Below are 18,112 nucleotides of genomic sequence, written 5' to 3'. Positions count from 1 at the left end.
ATGCAGTGCTACTTTTCTGATTCATGTTCCTTTTCTTCTCAAATATGTGTTGTTATTTTACAGTTACCAACTGTAATTGTATATTTACTCGTATGATTTAGCCAGCATTCCTGCCTGGCTTAAAAATGTCAGGATTTTGTTTAGGCAGACCACAACAAAGCAGAGATGTTCACAAGTCACAAAATACGAGTCCGAGTCAAGTCACGAGTCTTTAGGCTGCCGTTTTACTTCGTGCCTTTACTTTCCTAGTCATTTTTCAAATGAACGTAATTACCGTAACATAAAGAAACCAGTTAAAAGCTTAAAGTTTTGTTTTCATTGCAAAACGAAAGCGCACGATAAATTATGGCACAGCGGCCAAAATCCAAAACGCAGCAAAAAAAAATCATAACCACTGCTTACCTGAGCTTATGTTCTTCCAGATGCTATTACATTTATAACTGTGTGTTGTCCCATTAGGAATATAATCCGTTATTTTTTAAATGTGCTTATAATTAAAAACCTCCAACTATTCCCAGTTGTGAAGTAAAACACGAACTTATTAGAAAGCGTTTCATTGACACATCAGCTGTGTAACGCAAACTGAAGAAACGCAAATAACCGCATTTTTTACTAAAAATTAAAATCAGAAGGTCTGATTGGTTCAGAAAGCGGTCTTTCAACCATTAGCGCCAATTCTGTAGGAGCGTTCCATTCACCTAAGTTGTTCCTGTGAAGTGCACTACCATTTTAAGTGAGATTCCAATCCAAAAGTAACGAAAATGTTCAAGTGAAGTGAACTTCAAACTGCTGATGCTAGGGACTCTTGTTGTTTGAGTCATTTTTTGAGTCATGAGTCGAGTCCCCATCTCTACAACAAAGCCCTTTTACCATTTGCTATCCTGCTCATTTGTTTAATGAACAACTACAACCTACTGTTCTAATAAAACAAGGCTTTTAAAAAATTTTGAACGCTTTTATAACATTTCTGATTAATCCTTAATCAGGCTATTGAGCAGTGCTGGAAACCTGCAGTGCTGGGATACAGGCGAGGCATTTAAACCTGTCTCCTGGATTCCGAGCAGCCAACACGGTTCACATTCACACACACTTGCTCTCTTGTCGACTTCACTTGACAGGACTTTCCACATCTCGGCTCTCTAGACAAAAAGGCTTTGCTCTTGCTGCAAGAACCAAATATAGCTCGAAGTGAGAAGAGAGAGAGCTTCTGTAAGGTCGACATAGATCCAGTATTTTGCACGGCGCTAATGGTTTACAATTAACGCAGTACTTTTCCTTTTACCTATTTTGCATTTCTCTGACAGAAGAAGAGGGTCAATTTAGGTCACGCGAAATGCTAGCTTGTTCAGAGGTGAAAATCAGTGTTTTTTTTTTATTTATTTTTTTAATGCATTCTCTCCCCTTTTTGACCCCCCTTAGCGCGTCCAATTGCCCAATTGTATCACGCTTCCTCTTTGCCTACGCCGATCCCTGCTCTGACCGAGGAGATCAAAGCTAACTCACGCCCCCTCCGACACGTGGGCAGCAAGCCGTATGAGTGTTGTGTCACCTAGCGTTGTGTACGGAGAGACACACCCTAAGAGCACTCCTTCCTCATCTCTGTGTAGGCGCCTCTAATCAGCCAGCAGAGGTCGTAATTGCACCAGTCTGACAGAGAGAGACCCCTATCCGGCTTAGTCCCGCCCATCTGAACAACAGGCCAATCGTTCTTTATGTGGCCGCTCAGCCTTCAGCCGGCAAGGCAGAGCTGAGATTCGATACGATGTATTCGAGATCCAGCTCTGGTTGCAGAGCCACACTGGGTCTGATTCACTGTTCGAAAGGTTGGAAACACCCTGTCCAGGTCACCAGTCCATCACACAGCACACACACCCATACCTAGGGGGAAATTTCATATCTTTAATTTACATTTACATTTTCAGCATTTAGCGGATGCTTTTATCCAAAGTGACTTACAGTACAGTTACAGTATACAGTCTGAGCAATTGAGGGTTAAGGGCCTTCCTCAGGGGCCCAACAGCAGCAACCTGGCAGTGGTGGGGCTTGAACCAGTGACCTTCTGACTACTAGTCCAGTACCTTAACCACTAGGCTACAGCTTACCTTATTCCAGTTAACCTTACTGCATGTGAGGAAACCCACACCTGTAAGGAGTGGTAGCTCAGTGGTTAACATACTGGATTAGTAATCATAAGGTTGCCAGTTCAAGCCTCACCACCACCACTGTTGGGCCCCTGAGCAAGGTCCTTAACCCTTAAATGTCTCAAACTGTATTCACTGGCTTTGGATAAATGCACCTTCTAAAGAACCCAGACAGGTCCACAGTGCTACTCTAAAAAATAGCTATGCCACCTACATAAGTTACTTTGTCTAGTGTCAGCTATAATTTTAAAAATGTATATAAGGAAAGTCAATCTGTTTAAATGTTCAAAACAATAATTTACCTGTTGCTGCAGCATCTAGAGACTTAATTAAATGTAATATGGAATATAGACTTCAAGGCAAGATTGTAATCACAATATACGTATCTTCATGGGCAGCGTCCTGTGACCACTGATGAAGGTCTAGAAGATGACCAACTCAAACAGCAGCAATAGATGAGCGATCGTCTCTGACTTTACATCTACAAGGTGGACCAACTAGGTAGGCGTGTCTAATAGAGTGGGCAGTGAGTGGACACGGTATTTACAAACTCCAGCAGCGCTGCTGTGTCTGATCCACTCATGCCAGCACAACACACACTAACACACCACCACCATGTCAGTGTCACTGCAGTGCTGAGAATGATCCACCACCCAAATAATACCTGCTCTGTAGTAGTCCTGTGGGGGTCCTGACCATTGAAGAACAGGGTGAAAACAGGCTAAAAAAGTATGTAGAGAAACAGATGGACTACAGTCAGTAATTGTAGAACTACAAAGTGCTTCTATATGGTAAGTGGAGCTGATAAAATGGACAGTGAGTGTAGAAACAAGGAGGTGGTTTTAATGTCATGGCTGATCAGTGTATGTCGGTCCTTCACATTGTTAAAATTTTTTTGAATAATTCATTGTGGTTTATGCAGATGAATTTAAACACTGGGTCACTTTCACTTTGAATAAAAGAGCTGTCCCTGAGGAGATGGGAACACGAAATGAAAATGTAATTTCGCTGCTGCCTTGTTACCTAATGCGTCTTGAATCCATTCCAAAACCATCAAACCTCGGTCGCAGAAGCACTGCGACATTTCAGCTTCATGAACCCTGAACGGAAAGTGCTTACGACTGGGTTATTCTAATACAGTAATTCCTCCGTGTGCCTTTCGGTTATGCTCTTTTGGACACACAATTAAACATTTCCATTATTGCATAACAATATGGCGGAAAAAAAGGGGTTGACATTCAGACCAGCTATTATGACATGTCCCATGCTATTTGCTTTATACGCTCCACAGCGTATAAAGTGGCTTGCCTAACCCACATCAGCAAGGTAAACGTAAAATATTACGTTTGATGATCTTCTTATTTGAGTCAATTGTTAAAACCCCAAGCTGCCCACTATTGGGAAACATCCAACTGCAGGAACTGTGTCCGCTTGGAAGTTATGATGCCTTTGACCTCTGGACTTCACAAGTCACAAAATACGAGTCCGAGTCAAGTCACAAGTCAATATAATATGCACAAAACATATATTGGAAATGTAGCGTAGAAATAAACAAATAATATGTAAATTCAGATAAAAATTTTACTTAGTGCCTTTACTTTCCTAGTCATTGTGCAATTGAATATAATTTCTGCAACTAGAAGGTACCAGTTAAAAGCTTAAACTGATACGTTTTGTTTTCATTGCAAAACGAAAGCGCGCGATAAATTACGGCACAGCGGCCAAAATCCAAAACACAGCAAAAAAAATCACAACCACTGCTTACCTGAGCTTATGTTCTTCCAGATGCTATTAAATTTAGAACCGTGTGTTGTCCCATTAGAAAAATAATCCGTTATTTTGTAAATGTGCTTATAATTAAAAACCTCCAAACTCATCCGGTTGTGAAGTAAAACACGAACTCCACGAAAGCCAACTGTGTGATGCAAACTGAATAAACGCAAATAACAGCATTTCTTACTAAAAATTAAAATCAGAAGGTCTGATTGGTTCAGAAAGCGGTCTTTCAATCATTAGCGCCATTTCTGTAGGAGCGTTCCATTCACCCCAGTTGTTCCTGTGAAGTGCACTACGTAGGGTATTCCACCATTTAAAGTAAAATTCCAATCCAAAGGTATCAAAAATGTTCGAATGAAGTGAACTTCAAACTGTGTAGGGAGTAGGGAGCGACGCTTCATCACTACGCCGGAAGCTGGCTGTAACATTTACCCGCTGCGTGTGTTGCGGGTTAAAACGGCCAAAACGGGTTAATTGTCACTTGTAACTAATGTTAACACATGCTGACGCTAGAGACTTTTGTTCTTTTACGAGTCATTTTTTGCAAGTCATGAGTCGAGTCCGAGTCATTTGAAACGAGTCCGAGTCGAGTCTGAAGTCGCTGAGTGTGCGACTTACGTGCGACTCGGACTCGTAGGGGTGTTCCACCATATTAAGTGAGATTCCAATCCAAAGGTAACGAAAATGTTCAAATGAAGTGAACTTCAAACTGAGTAGGGAGTAGGGAGCGACGCTTCATCACTACGCCGGAAGCTGGCTGTAACATTTACCCGCTGCGTGCGTTGCGGGTTAAGACGGCCAAAACGGGTTAATTGTCATACGTAAAAGACGAGTTTGCGAGTCATGAGTCAAATCCGAGTCATTTAAAACGAGTCCGAAGTCGCTGTGTGTCTGACCTACGTGCGACTCGTACTCGAGTCCCCATCTCTAGACTGGGAAGTCAAAACTTGCTTCCACAACATTTACTTGTGTCTTGTATATTCAAGCTGTAAAATAACCCCATATGGATGCCTCGACTGATTCTTATCTTTAATTTGGTCTGTCCAAGCACCAAAAGCTTGTAATTGTAGTCAACGTGATACAGATGTAACCAACTACTGTTTGCATCTATATATTGCTTGATATAAAGTAGATCCTACGGTAGACTAATTTAGAAGTTAGTAATACAGACATTGTGGTGTCTGTATTAAGCAGGGAAGGAGCTCATTTATTCCCCCGACTGCTTTTTCACTAATAAATTATGCATCTTCAACTTTATGCTGAAGATCCAGTAGAAGCAATTTACATTACTCCTTTTTCTGATATTAAATGAAGCCAAATGTAACTTTAACTCTTGAACTTATAAGTTCTATGTGTTCAGTATTTGGCCTATTCGATATTCTTGTTGGCATTTGATTTGCAGTTAAAATAGAACTGACTTAAAGCCGCTCAGGTGGCGCAGCGGTAAAAAGAAACGCGCTGCAACCAGGGCTGGATTCTGAGAGCGTGGTATCGAATCCAGCCTTGCTTTACCGGTTCGAAGCTGAGTGGCTATATGAGCAACGATTGGCCGGTTGCTCATGTGGGGGGTGGGACAAAGAACCGGATATGGGTCTCTCTCTGTCAGAATGCGATTGCGTTCTCTGCCGGCTGATTGGAGGCGCTTACACAGAGATGGGAGAGGGTGCCCTTAGGGTGTGTCTCTCCGCATGCAACGCTAGGTGGCGCCAAACTCGTCAATGTGTGGGTGGCAAAGATGCATCTGGCTGCTGCTCGTGTTTCACATTCACATAGGTCACTTTATTAATCTCAGTGGGAAATTTGTGTGTTACAGCAGCGCAGCAGAGAAAAGCCAAGAGCAAAACCTCACATAATCATATGTTGAATAAAAAAACAATTAAGAAAGAATAAAAACATCCGCTAAGGTGGCGCAGCGGTAAAACACGCTAGCACACCAGAGTTGGGATTTCGAATACAGTACATCTTATCGAATCTCAGCTTTACCATCTGGGCAACTTTTGGCTGTTAATCCAGGGAGGGGAGACAGATATGGACCTCATAACTGATGCAATTATGACCTGGCTGACTGATGGTGCCTGCACAGAGTCGAGGAATAATGCGTGGATCAGGGTGTGGCTCTCTGTGCGCAACGCTGATCGACTTATGAACTCGCCTCGTGCAGGCGAAAAGAAGCAGTCGGGACGATCACGTGTAGGAGGGGGTGTGTGTCAGTAGCGAAGCTCCTCGGTCAGCAGTGGAGGGTTTTAACTGTTAGTGAAGCATAATGCAATCAGGGTAATTAGATACGACTAGATTAGGGTAGAAAATTGTGGGGGGGGGGGGGGGGGGGGGGGGGAATCGGAGAAAAAGAAAAAAAGCTGCTTAATAGTGAGCCAAATTTTATTTTGGCCGTAGTCTGGACATCCCTGCTACCTTTATGGATGCCGCTTTGTGCACACGGGCAAACTTGACACAAAGTTCAAAGCATACAATTCCTTTTTCTATACATTTGTTCGAACTGTTGGCAATGGATGTAACCAAAACACCAGAATTTAATCCAAGAGGAAGGATGTGTACATACAGTATCTTTGGCCATACAGTGTATGATTAAGTACAGTACAGCATGTCGTCTGTATATACAGTATGTTAATAGAGCTAAACTAAGACTCTAATGCTTCTCATTATTGTGTGCAGTAATCAGGCCAATGCTGCACACTCTGCTAAGCTCTAATTCATTGCATTAAAAGCTCCATTAATCTACACTTAATCTACTACCACTGATTAAATGCATTATTTAGTGAGAAAATAGAAGGGGTGTGTGTGTTTATTCATGTTTGACTGTGTCAAGTGGTTATGTGTGTGTCATTTTTTTTTCTTTTTAATTGTAGGCTTGTTATAAAACGGGATAATTTGTTTGGAATGTGTTTTTCATCTTTTTGTTTGCTTAAAAGGCAAAATTTATGTAGAGTGGAACATCAGTCGATGGTTGAAAAAAATTGCCTGTTTTTATGTCAACAATATGGTGCGATCAAGGCTTCTGCAACTGATGTAACATTATAGGATGCCCCATTGTGCTTAAAAAGTGTGCTCAGGGTGGTGGCTCGGTGGGTAGCACAGCCGCCTCACAGCAAGAAGGTCCTGGGTTTGATGGCCAGGTTGAGCGTTCTGGGTCCTTTCTGTTCGGAGTTTGCATGTTCTTCGCATGTCTGCGTGGGTTTCCTCCCACAGTCCAAAGACATGCAAGTGAGGTGAATTGGAGACTGACTTTACATGTCCGGTCAAGAATGTAACCAAAGTGGCCGCTCTGGTGGCGCAGTGGTAAAAAACACACGCTGCAACCAGAGCTGGATTCTGAGTACATCGTATCGAATCCAGCTCTGCCTTACCGGTTCGAGGCTGAGTGGCTGTATGAGCAACGATTGGCCGGTTGCTCAGTTGGGGGGCGGGACAAAGAACCGGATGTGGGTCTCTCTGTCAGAATGCGATTACGACCTCTGCCGGCTGATTAGAGGCGCCTGCGCAGAGATGAGGAAGAGTGCCCTTAGGGTGTGTCTCTCCGCATGCAACGCTAGGTGGCACAACACTCATCAATGTGTAGGGGGCAAAAATGCATCCGGCTGCTGCCGATGTTTCGGAGGGGATATGGGTTAGCTTCGATCTCCTCGGTCAGGGCAGGGTTCGGCATAGACAGAGAGGAAGCACGAGGCAAATTGAACAATTGGATGCGCTAAAGGGGGAAAAAAAGAATGTAACCAAAGTGTGTAAAACATGACGATAAAATCCTCTTGTCCTCTCTGCAGTGTGGAGGGTGATGGTGCTGGCTGTGAGGCAGGTGCATCTCTGGAGAGCGGATACTCACGGGGGCCGTTGACTCGCAGCTCCATCATCGGCACAGAGCACTTCGAAGCAACGCCCTTCTATACCCACGAGGTCCGGCAGCGCCCGCGACGCCCCAAACTCCAGCACTCACAATCCATCCTTCGCAAACAGGCTGAAGAGGAGGCCATCAAACGCTCGCGCTCGCTTTCCGAGAGCTATGAGCTTTCCACGGATCTTCAGGACAAACAGGTAGGCATTCTTAAGTTTTGGGATATAATGTAGGTGATATCCCATTAGTCAAGTTAACCTTTAACTAGGGCTGGGCGATATGGCTAAAAAAAGTAATATCTCAATATGCTTTTGAGAAGTGGCGATATACGATACAATACGATATAATGTAACCGCCCGTATTTTAGCTAAGTTATCTTAAAACACAAAACATCTGACTAATTACAGTGTTTATACACTGCCTGGCCAAAAAAAAAGGTCACACACTCTAGCTTTGATTACGGCACGCATTCGCTGTGGCATCGTTTCCACAAGCTTCTGCAATGTCACAACATTTATTTCTGTCCAGAGTTGCATTAATTTTCCCCCCAAGATCTTGTATTGATGATGGGAGATTTGGACCACTGCGCAAAGTCTTCTCCAGCACATCCCAAAGATTCTCAATGGGGTTCAGGTCAATGGTGGTGGTGGCCAATCCATGTGTGAAAATGATGTCTCATGCTCCCTGAACCACTCTTTCACAATTTGAGCCCGATGAATCCTGGCATTGTCATCTTGGAATATGCCCGTGCCATCAGGGAAGAAAAAAATCCATTGATGGAATAACCTGGTCATTCAGTATATTCAGGTAGTCAGCTGACCTCATTCTTTGGGCACATAACGTCGCTGAACCTAGACCTGACCGACTGCAGCGACCCCAGATCATAGCACTGCCCCCACAGGCTTGTAGGCATGATGGGTGCATCACTTCAGCCGCCTCTCTTCTTACCCTGATGCGCCCATCACTCTGGAACAGGGTAAATCTGGACTCATCAGACAACATGACCTTCTTCCATTGTCCCAGAGTCCAATCTTAATGCTCCCTAGCAAATTGAAGCCGTTTTTGCCGGTTAGCCTCACTGACAAGTGGTTTTCTTAAGGCTACACAGCTGTTTAGTCCCAATCCCTTGAGTTCCCTTCACATTGTGCGTGTGGAAATGCTCTTACTTTCACTATTAAACATATCCTTGAGTTATATCGAATATATCGATATTTATGATATACCGCCCAGCCCTACCTTTAACATACTACCTTAATGCAACCTACTTGACCTGTCCTCAATAGAGAATTTTGAAAGGAAAAATGCAACAACGATGACCCCGTACTGTTGCACATCTTAAGATGTGTTTGCAGGAAGAATGGAACAAAATTAAAGCTGAAACGCTAAATCACTTGGTATCCTCGGTGCCAAAACATCTTTTAAGTGTGATGAAAAGGAATGGCAACATTACAAAGTGGTCAATGCTTTACTATCCCAACTTTTGCCCAGACTGCAATGAAATAAAAGTCAATGTATTGTATTTTAGTGCATGTATCTGTAGCAGCACTACCACTGACAGTAATGAAAACCATCATTCCAGTATGTCAGTATTAATGTCAAGGTCTCAGAGTTCTACACTGACAGAGTTTGCTGTGATATCTTTATTCTGGCAGAGCAGAAAATTGTAGCCCCAGGCAGGTGTGAAAGTAACAAGCAGTCCTTTAGATCAGGCTGAGGCTGTAACCACACTTGTACAGGAACTACTATGTAATTCTGAAGGATGCTGCTGGTGTGTAGGGTTACAGACAGCAAGTAAATAAAATTTGCTTTGTCAGTGGTTTACCGTAGGGGATTAGATATGATTCAAAGTGAGTTTGTCGGGGTTGTTGGGTCTAATAAGCTCTTCATGAAGTGTGATGCTCATATATTCTCAAATTCCTGGTCCTACCACCAACCAGATTACCACTATATACAATCCCAAATCAATCTTCATTTCATTTATTAATAAACATCCATTCCTGCATTTCAGGCCTGCAACACGTTCCCAAAAAAGTTGTAAAGCATTTATTCCTTTTCACCACACTTAAAAGACGTTTTGGCACCGAGTATACCAAGTGATTTAGTGTTTCAGCTTTTATTTTGTCCCATTCTTCCTGCAAACACGTCTTAAGATGTGCAACAGTACGGGGTCGTCGTGTCAAAAATCTCTACACATTCTCTATTGGGGACAGGTCAGGGCTGCAGGACCCTCTTCTTCCGCAGCCATGCCTTTGTAAAGTGTGCAGCATGTGGTTTTGCATCGTCTTGTTGAAAAATGCATGGACGTCCCTGGAAAAGATGACGTCTTGAAGGCAGCACATGTTGCTCTAAGATCTCAATGTACTTTTCTGCATTAATGCTGCCATCACAGAAGTCTTAATGACATTTGCCAAGGGCACTGACACAACCTCATACCATGACAGACCCTGGCTTTTGGACTTGTTGCTAATAACAGTCTGGATGGTCCATTTCATCTTTGGTCCGGAGCACACGGCGTCAATTTTTTTCCAAAAAAGACCTGGAATGCTGATTCATCTGACCACAATACACGTTTCCACTGTGTGATGGTCCATCCTAGATGCCTCCGAGCCCAGAGAAGTCGACGCCGCTTCTGGACATGGTTTACATAAGGCTATCACCTGTTTGGAATCATATAATTATTTAGTTTTTTCACCTCATTACTAGCCCTAAATTGCCCCCGTCCCAACTTTTGGAATGTGTTGGAGGTATATTAACAAATGAGATGAAGTTGAGCAAATGAAACATGAAATATCTTGGTTTTAAACTGTCTGCAATCAAATAAAGGCAAAGTAAATGTAAGGAACACTGCATTTTTATTTTATTTGCATTTTCCATACTGTCCCAACTTATGTGCAACACCTAAACTGATATATAAGAAAGCTTAAGGTTTAGCTTGGCACTGAGTCTATTCCTTGGACCTTACCCAGCTTATAAGGTAGATGACTAGTGTCTTGTCAACCTATTCAGTTCTAGTGAGCTAATCCAAATCATACCTTTAACTAGTTAGGGTTGAAGGAAAAGCACAGGTCTATAATCATGTTGCAGCTCATTGGTGGATCAAGTAGCTGGCATGATGCACTTGATTGCAAATCCAACCCAAAGCTATTATAGATCATATTGTATTTTCCTTTATTATTTCCACATCGATTGGCATAATGGGGAGCCAACCACGTTTGCCCCTTTTAAAAGGATTAACCTGATTTTTCTCTCTTCCAATTTACTCTGTTTTCTGATTCTGTTGAGCAACAGCATATGGGTCTAGTATCCACTTGGGGGTGAGTCAACTGTACAGGTCATCTTCACACATCCTCACAGAATGGGTCAGCTAGCTAGCCATAGAGTCAAAACGGCGATTGACCTGCTGTTCATGAGGAGATTGACCTATCATTAATCTATGGTTTCCCCAGAGTACCATGATTTTAAAAAGGTCTTTAGCAAATTATAGGTCCATATCTTCTATCTCCACCACCCCCCCTATTCCAGGGACCAGTGCACCTCCGGGAAGGTTGTTCTTTCTTTTGGCAATAAAGAAATACAATCAAGAGATGTTAGCCATCAGATTCATCTGCTCCTCTACCTTGCCTGCCTCACCAGGATTCTTCTTTGTGGGAAAGAAGAACAGGACATTGTGTCCCTGCATCATCAACCAGGGGCTCATTATTTGAATTGTTGCAGCAGACCTCAGTTGTTACCAAGCTGGACCTGTGCCATGCTTACAACGTGGCTGGAATCCAGCAGTGGAAGGAGTGGACTTCATTTATCACCCCCTCTGGAATTTAGGGTGATGCCCTTTTCTGCAGCTGTCTTCCAACAGTTTGACAATGAGGTATTCTAGGAGGCACTGGGGCGGTACTTGATTGTCTACCTTGATGACAATGTCAGGCACATTCTACACTTGCTCCTGGACAACCAGTTACTGTATATGCAAAACTGGAGAAATCACAGTTTCAGTCAGCATCTTTGTGGTTTCCAAGGGTAGATTGATACAACCAGGATCAAGGCCATCACTAAGTGACCTTGCCTTACTTAAGTCCAGCTGGTCCAATTTCTTTTGATGGTCCATTAGAAACATTAACTCCATATTTTTTGATAAGTTCCATTTAAGCACTAGAAGCCCAGAAAGCATTTGAGGAACTTGAGAGGTGCCTCGGGTCAGCCCCAATGTCCTGAGCTGCCAGACCCCAAGACCATATTTATCATTGAGGTGAAGGACTTTCCCAACATGCAATTGCACCCCTGTGCATATTTCTACCACTGACTTTTCCAGAGTATGAGAATCTAGAAATAAGGAATTGCTGGCAGTCAAGCTTACCCTTGGGGAAGAAGAGCAGGACATTGTGTCTCTCCATCATCTACCAGGGTCTCATTATCATTAAGGACAATTACCCCATGAATTGCCTACCAAGCTGGACCTGTGCCATGTCCTGTTCCTGTTCCCCAAGGGTAAGCTTGACCGCCAGCAATTCATTATTCCCAGATTCTCTTACTCTGGGAAAGAAATAAGGAATTGCTGGCAGTCAAGCTTACCCTTGAGCAGTGGAGGCACTGGCTTAAAAGGGTCAAACACCAGTTTCTGGTCTGGACAGTCCATAAGAACTTGCTGTATGTTGATTATGCCAGATGCCTCCACCAGACCAGATGGGCATTGTTCTTTGTCCGCTTTGACTTTGTCTTATCTTATTGGCCCAGACTCCTTCAGACAGCAGACCAACCTCCTCTTCACCTAGAAAGTCATTGAATTGTGGTCCGCCTTCAATGGGGACTGGAGGAAGCATTTCAAGAAGTTCAGCAACAAACGCTGTGCCCTAGAAAGGGGTCCCCTTTGCCCATGTTTTCAGAGTAAGATGCTGACATCTGCATGCCATCAGACCAGCAGTTCATCCAATGTGGCAAAAGGGGATAGTCGAAGGCCCGCAACACCCTTAGGGCAACCACTGCATCCAGGACAGCTGCCGTCAACCAGAAGAAGACCTCTCTTCAGCCAGGGCTGCTAGTCTATCACCCAATAACCTGCCACTTTTTCTGAAGTCCAAGATGTTGGGTCACAGATATGTGCTACAGGCCACGACTTCCTTGTTCAGTGCCAATTAATCCTACTTTTCATGTATCATTCGTCTAGCTGGGTAACCCATTTTGTCCTACTCATTACATTGTGCCTGACAAAGCCTGTAAGGTAGTCAGACGGTGTTGCATTAATCTTTTTTAACTTTAAAGGGCTCTCTCTTACATTCAGTTTAAAAGAGAACTACAAAAATATCTAAAGTTTCCCTGATCCTAATCTCCCCTTTGAATATTTATAGTTAAGCAAGAAGCACAGGTGTGAAATAGGATCGTCAGGCTTTGAAGAGTTTGCTATAACATTCATTTATTAATAAACATCCATTCCTGCATTTCAGGCCTGCAACACATTCCAAAAAAAGTTGGGACAGTAAAGCATTTACCACTTTGTAATGTTGCCATTCCTTTTCACCACACTTAAAAGACATTTTGGCACTGATGATACCAAGTGATTTAGTGTTTCAGCTTTTATTTTGTCTCATTCTTCCTGCAAACACGTCTTAAGATGTGCAACAGTACGGGGTCGTCGTTGTCGCAATTTACATTTCAAAATTCTCCACACATTCTCTATTGGGGACAGGTCAGGACTGCAGGCAGGCCAGTCCAGTACCCGTACCCTCTTCTTCCACAGCCATGCCTTTGTAATGTGTGCAGCATGTTGTTTTGCACTTTGCACATTTTGCTTTGCATCTTGTTGAAAAATGCGTGGACGTCACTGGTAAAGATGACGTCTTGAAGGCAGCATATGTTGCTCTAAGATCTCAACATACTTTTCCACATAATTGCTGCATCACAGAAGCGTAAATGACCTTTGCCAAGGGCACTGATACAGCCCCATACCATGACAGACCCTGGCTTTTGGACTTGTTGCTGATAACAGTCTGGATGGTCCTTTTCATCTTTGGTCTAGAGCACACAGCATCCATTTTTTTCCAAAAAAAGACCTACAATGCTGATTCATCTGACCACAATACACGTTTCCACTGTGTGATGGTCCATCCTAGATGCGTCCGAGCCCAGAGAAGTCAATGCCGCTTCTGGACATGCGCCCTTGGCCTTTACGCTGAAATTCTTCCAGATTCTTTGAATCGTTTAATAATATTATTCACTGTAGAGGGAGAAATATGCAAATCCATTCCAATCTTTCTTTGAGGTACATCAATAATTTTCTCACACATTTGTTGACAAACTGGAGATCCTCTGATCATCTTTGCTCAAGACTCAGCCTTTCCTGGATGCTGCTTTTGTACCAAACCATGATAACAATCACCTCTTTGGAATCACATCATTATTTAGTTTTTTCACCTCATTACTAGCCCTAAATTGCCCCAGTCCCAACTTTTTTTGGAATGTGTTGCAGGCCTGAAATGCAGGAATGGAGGCTTATTAATAAATGAAATGAAGTTGAGCAGACAAAACATGAAATATCTTGGTTTCAAACTGTCTTCAATCAAATAAAAGTCAAAGTAAATGTGAGGAACACTGCATTTTTATTTTATTTGCATTTTTCATACTGTCCCAACTTTTCTGATTTGGGGTTGTACAATAGTGTTGGTTATGCTGTATAAATCATATCTGGTAAACTGCTTTAATTGGGGGTTGCTTGTAACGACAAGAGGGGGCAGACACACACGCAGAGATATTTTAAACAAAGGACAGTACAATGGTACACAAGATGGGTTAGAACTAGACAAACACACAACCTATGCTAAATGCTAACGCAAAGCTAAACACACAAACAATGCTAAAGCTAAGCTAATTGCTAAACACCTGAAACAAGAACCTAAACCTTAATACTAAACATGAACCCTAAGCTAAGACAAGGCAAAGGCAAAACTGACAGACAGACAGACAGACAGACAGACAGACAGACAGACAGACAGACAGACAGACAGACAGACAGACAGACAGACGTAAAGCTAATCCAAAAGCAAATCAAAACAAATAGGCAAAAATAAGCAGGAGAAAACCAAACCACCATGACAGAGTCACCGGCAAAATAGTCTCCACTTGACTTCCCAAAAGCCCATCTTAAATGCCATGGGCTTATTACCTCAAACGAGGTTCAGCTGTGGATAATTAGCAGGGGACCAATCACAGTGAGGGGGCGTCATCTTGCCCCTGAAAACAAAGTTCTCCAGCACTCCAGCGTGTGCTCCTGGAGGGAGGGGTGTGGCACGTGAACATGAGGTCTGGGAGCACACAGACGCTACATTTTGAATCTACTGTCTTACAAGTAGTTCTTGTATTGGTTAACAATGTAAATTACTAGTCAAAATTTTACCATAAAGTGTGACCTTGGCTTATTGTGTCATTTTAACATTGTTTAACATCCTGGCTAAGACCTTTTGCATTGTGTGTTGGCAGGTGGAGATGTTGGAGCGCAAATACGGTGGACGTTTTATAACCCGACATGCAGCCCGCACCATCCAGACAGCCTTTCGCCAGTACCAGATGAACAAGAACTTTGAACGTCTGAGAAGTTCTATGTCAGAAAACCGTATGTCAAGACGCATCGTCCTGTCCAATATGAGAATGCAATTTTCCTTCGAAGGACCTGAAAAAGTCCACAGCTCCTATTTCGAGGGCAAGAAGCTCTCATTAAGTGACGATGGCTCCAAGCTGGGGCAGTCGGACCGTGGGGAGTTGGTGCCTGTGAACGTAAAGTCTCCAGCGCAAAGCGACTTCACGGATGCCATTACAGAGTTGGAAGATGCCTTCTCAAGGCAGGTCAAGTCACTGGCTGAGTCGATTGACGATGCGCTGAACTGCCGCAGCCTGCACGGCGATGAGGGGCAAGACGAGGGGCAAAGGAGACATGCCGACCTAGACCGGGATGTTACATATCAGGTCAAGTCATCACACAGCGGAGACCGGCGCAAGCTAGACGAGATGACGGCCTCCTACAGTGACGTGACGCTTTACATCGACGAGGAGGAACTCTCGCCCCCGCTGCCTCTCTCACAGTCTGTTGTGGACAGATCGTCAATGGAACCCGAGCTGCAACTGCGTGCACTTAACTCTTCGCAGGACTTTTGGGTCCACAAGGATGACAAAGGTGACACGGACACTAGCTGTCGCAGCACACCGTCCCTGGAGTGCCAGGAGCAGCGACTGAGAATGGACCACCTTCCTCTGCTCACGATTGAGCCCCCCAGTGACAGTTCGGTAGAGCTAAGCGACCGTTCAGAGCGCAGTTCCCTCAAACAACAGAACGCTTACGAAAGAGGTGGACCCAGCCAACAAGGAAGCCCCAAGCACCATCCCGGTCATTCTTCCATCCCTCGACGGGACGATGAGCTGCCCAGACATCGACCACGGCAGCTGGAGAGCCACCTCGCTATCAACGGCACGGCCAACCGACAAAGCAAGTCGGAGTCCGATTTCTCGGATGGCGATAACGACAGCGTCAACAGCACGTCGAATTCCAACGACACGATTAACTGCAGTTCAGAGTCGTCATCACGTGACAGCCTGCGTGAGCAAACGCTCAGCAAGCAGACGTACCACAAGGAGACGCGCAACAGCTGGGACTCGCCTGCCTTTAGCAACGATGTTATTCGGAAGCGTCACTACCGCATTGGCCTCAACCTTTTCAACAAGTAAGTGGTAATGCCTCATTTATCGTAGCCAATTAGTCTTCCGCTGCTGGGGATCCCGATCGCGTCTGAGGAGGACTAAATTTCCTTGACACACTCCCCCTGATGCATGCGCAGTCCTTCGACCCTTTCTTATTCGCCCACATTTCAGGAGAAGGAGATTTGTGTGAGGCCAGACTTGCACATGGAGAGTTATGCACTGATCTCTGCGCTCTTCCACTCCTTAGTCCTTAGACAGCTTCGAAGACCACACTCCTTTTTTTAGTCCAGTCTTTTCCCACCCATCAGACTAGTGGTAATTTTGTCTGCAGCAGGCACTGCCAATTGTGCCTGCTAGGAGGCGCCCAGCCGACCAGTAACAGCTGAGATTTGAATTTCATATACCCTGCACCACCTGGGTGCCAGATCATGTTAATATTTGTGAAAGCCGCTCTGGTGGCGCAGCGGTAAAAAGACACGCTGCAACCAGAGCTGAATTCTGAGTACATCGTATCGAATCCAGCTCTGCCTTACCAGTTCGAGGCTGAGTGGCTGTATGAGCAACGATTGGCCGGTTGCTCAGTTGGGGGGCGGGACAAAGAACCGGATGTGGGTCTCTCTCTGTCAGAAGGCGATTACGACCTCTGCCGGCTGATTGGAGGCGCCTGCACAGAGATGAGGAAGAGTGCCCTTAGGGTGTGTCTCTCCGCATGCAACGCTAGGTGGCGCCACACTCATCAATGTGTGGGTGGCAAAAATACATCCGGCTGCTGCCCATGTTTCGGAGGTGATTTGGGTTAGCTTCGATCTCCTCGGTCAGGGCAGGGTTCAACATAGACAGAGAGGAAGCACGATGCAAATTGAACAATTGGATGCGCTAAAGGGGGAGAAAATTCAAAAAAAATAAATACATTTGCGAAAGACGGCCGCTCAGGTGGCGCAGCGGTAAAACACGCCAGCACACCAGAGCCTACATTTCGAACTCGTCAGTCCGGCTGGGCTGGGTGGCTACATGAACAACGATTGGCTTGTTGTTAATACAGGGAGGGAAGAGCCTGATAGGGAGCTGATTATAACTAATTACGACCTCTGCCAGCTGATTGATGGCGTCTGCACATAGTCGAGGAAAGATGCGCTTATCAGGGTGTGACTCTCCATACACAAAGCTGATCGGCATATGAACTCGCCTCGTGCATGTGAAAAGATGCAGTCGGCTACTGCAATAAGGGGCAGGGGTCAGCACCAGTAGAGAGGAAGCATAACACAACACACACGTGATGTAAAAGAAAACGTGATTCATCCGACCAGGCCACCTTCTTCCATTGCTCCGTGGCCCAATTTCGATGCTCATGTGCTCATTGTTGGCGCATTCGGGTCGGTGGACAGGGGTCAGCATGGGCACCCTGACTGGTCTGCGGCTATGCAGACCCATACGCAACAAACTGCGATGTACTGTGTATTCTGACACATTTCTATCAGAACCAGCATTAACTTCTTCAGCAATTCGAGCTACAGTAGCTCACCTGTTGGATCCCTGTCGCCGGTTTTACCACTGTTCCTTCCTTGGACCACTTTTGATAGATACTGACCACTACAGACCAGAAACACCCCACAAGAGCTGCAGTTTTGGAGATGCTTTGACCCAGTCGTCTAGCCATCACAATTTGAGTTGA

The 18,112-nt window shown here is 44.5% G+C and overlaps 1 protein-coding gene across 4 annotated transcripts in view; it reads left to right on the top strand.

The window, feature by feature from the left end:
• Positions 1 to 18,112, top strand: part of iqsec1b (IQ motif and Sec7 domain ArfGEF 1b) — a 317,619-nt gene that overhangs the window by 261,053 nt on the left and 38,454 nt on the right. For all 4 annotated transcript variants that reach the window (XM_062987006.1, XM_062987005.1, XM_062987008.1 and 1 more), the window contains 2 exons: positions 7,697 to 7,964; positions 15,229 to 16,463. In XM_062987006.1, coding sequence (XP_062843076.1) covers positions 7,697 to 7,964; positions 15,229 to 16,463 — 1,503 coding nt within the window. The remainder of the gene's footprint in view (positions 1 to 7,696; positions 7,965 to 15,228; positions 16,464 to 18,112) is intronic.

Source organism: Trichomycterus rosablanca, chromosome 24, assembly GCF_030014385.1.
Source record: "Trichomycterus rosablanca isolate fTriRos1 chromosome 24, fTriRos1.hap1, whole genome shotgun sequence".
Classification (NCBI taxonomy): Eukaryota; Metazoa; Chordata; class Actinopteri; order Siluriformes; family Trichomycteridae; genus Trichomycterus; species Trichomycterus rosablanca.
This window is presented reverse-complemented; position numbering and strand designations above follow the sequence as displayed.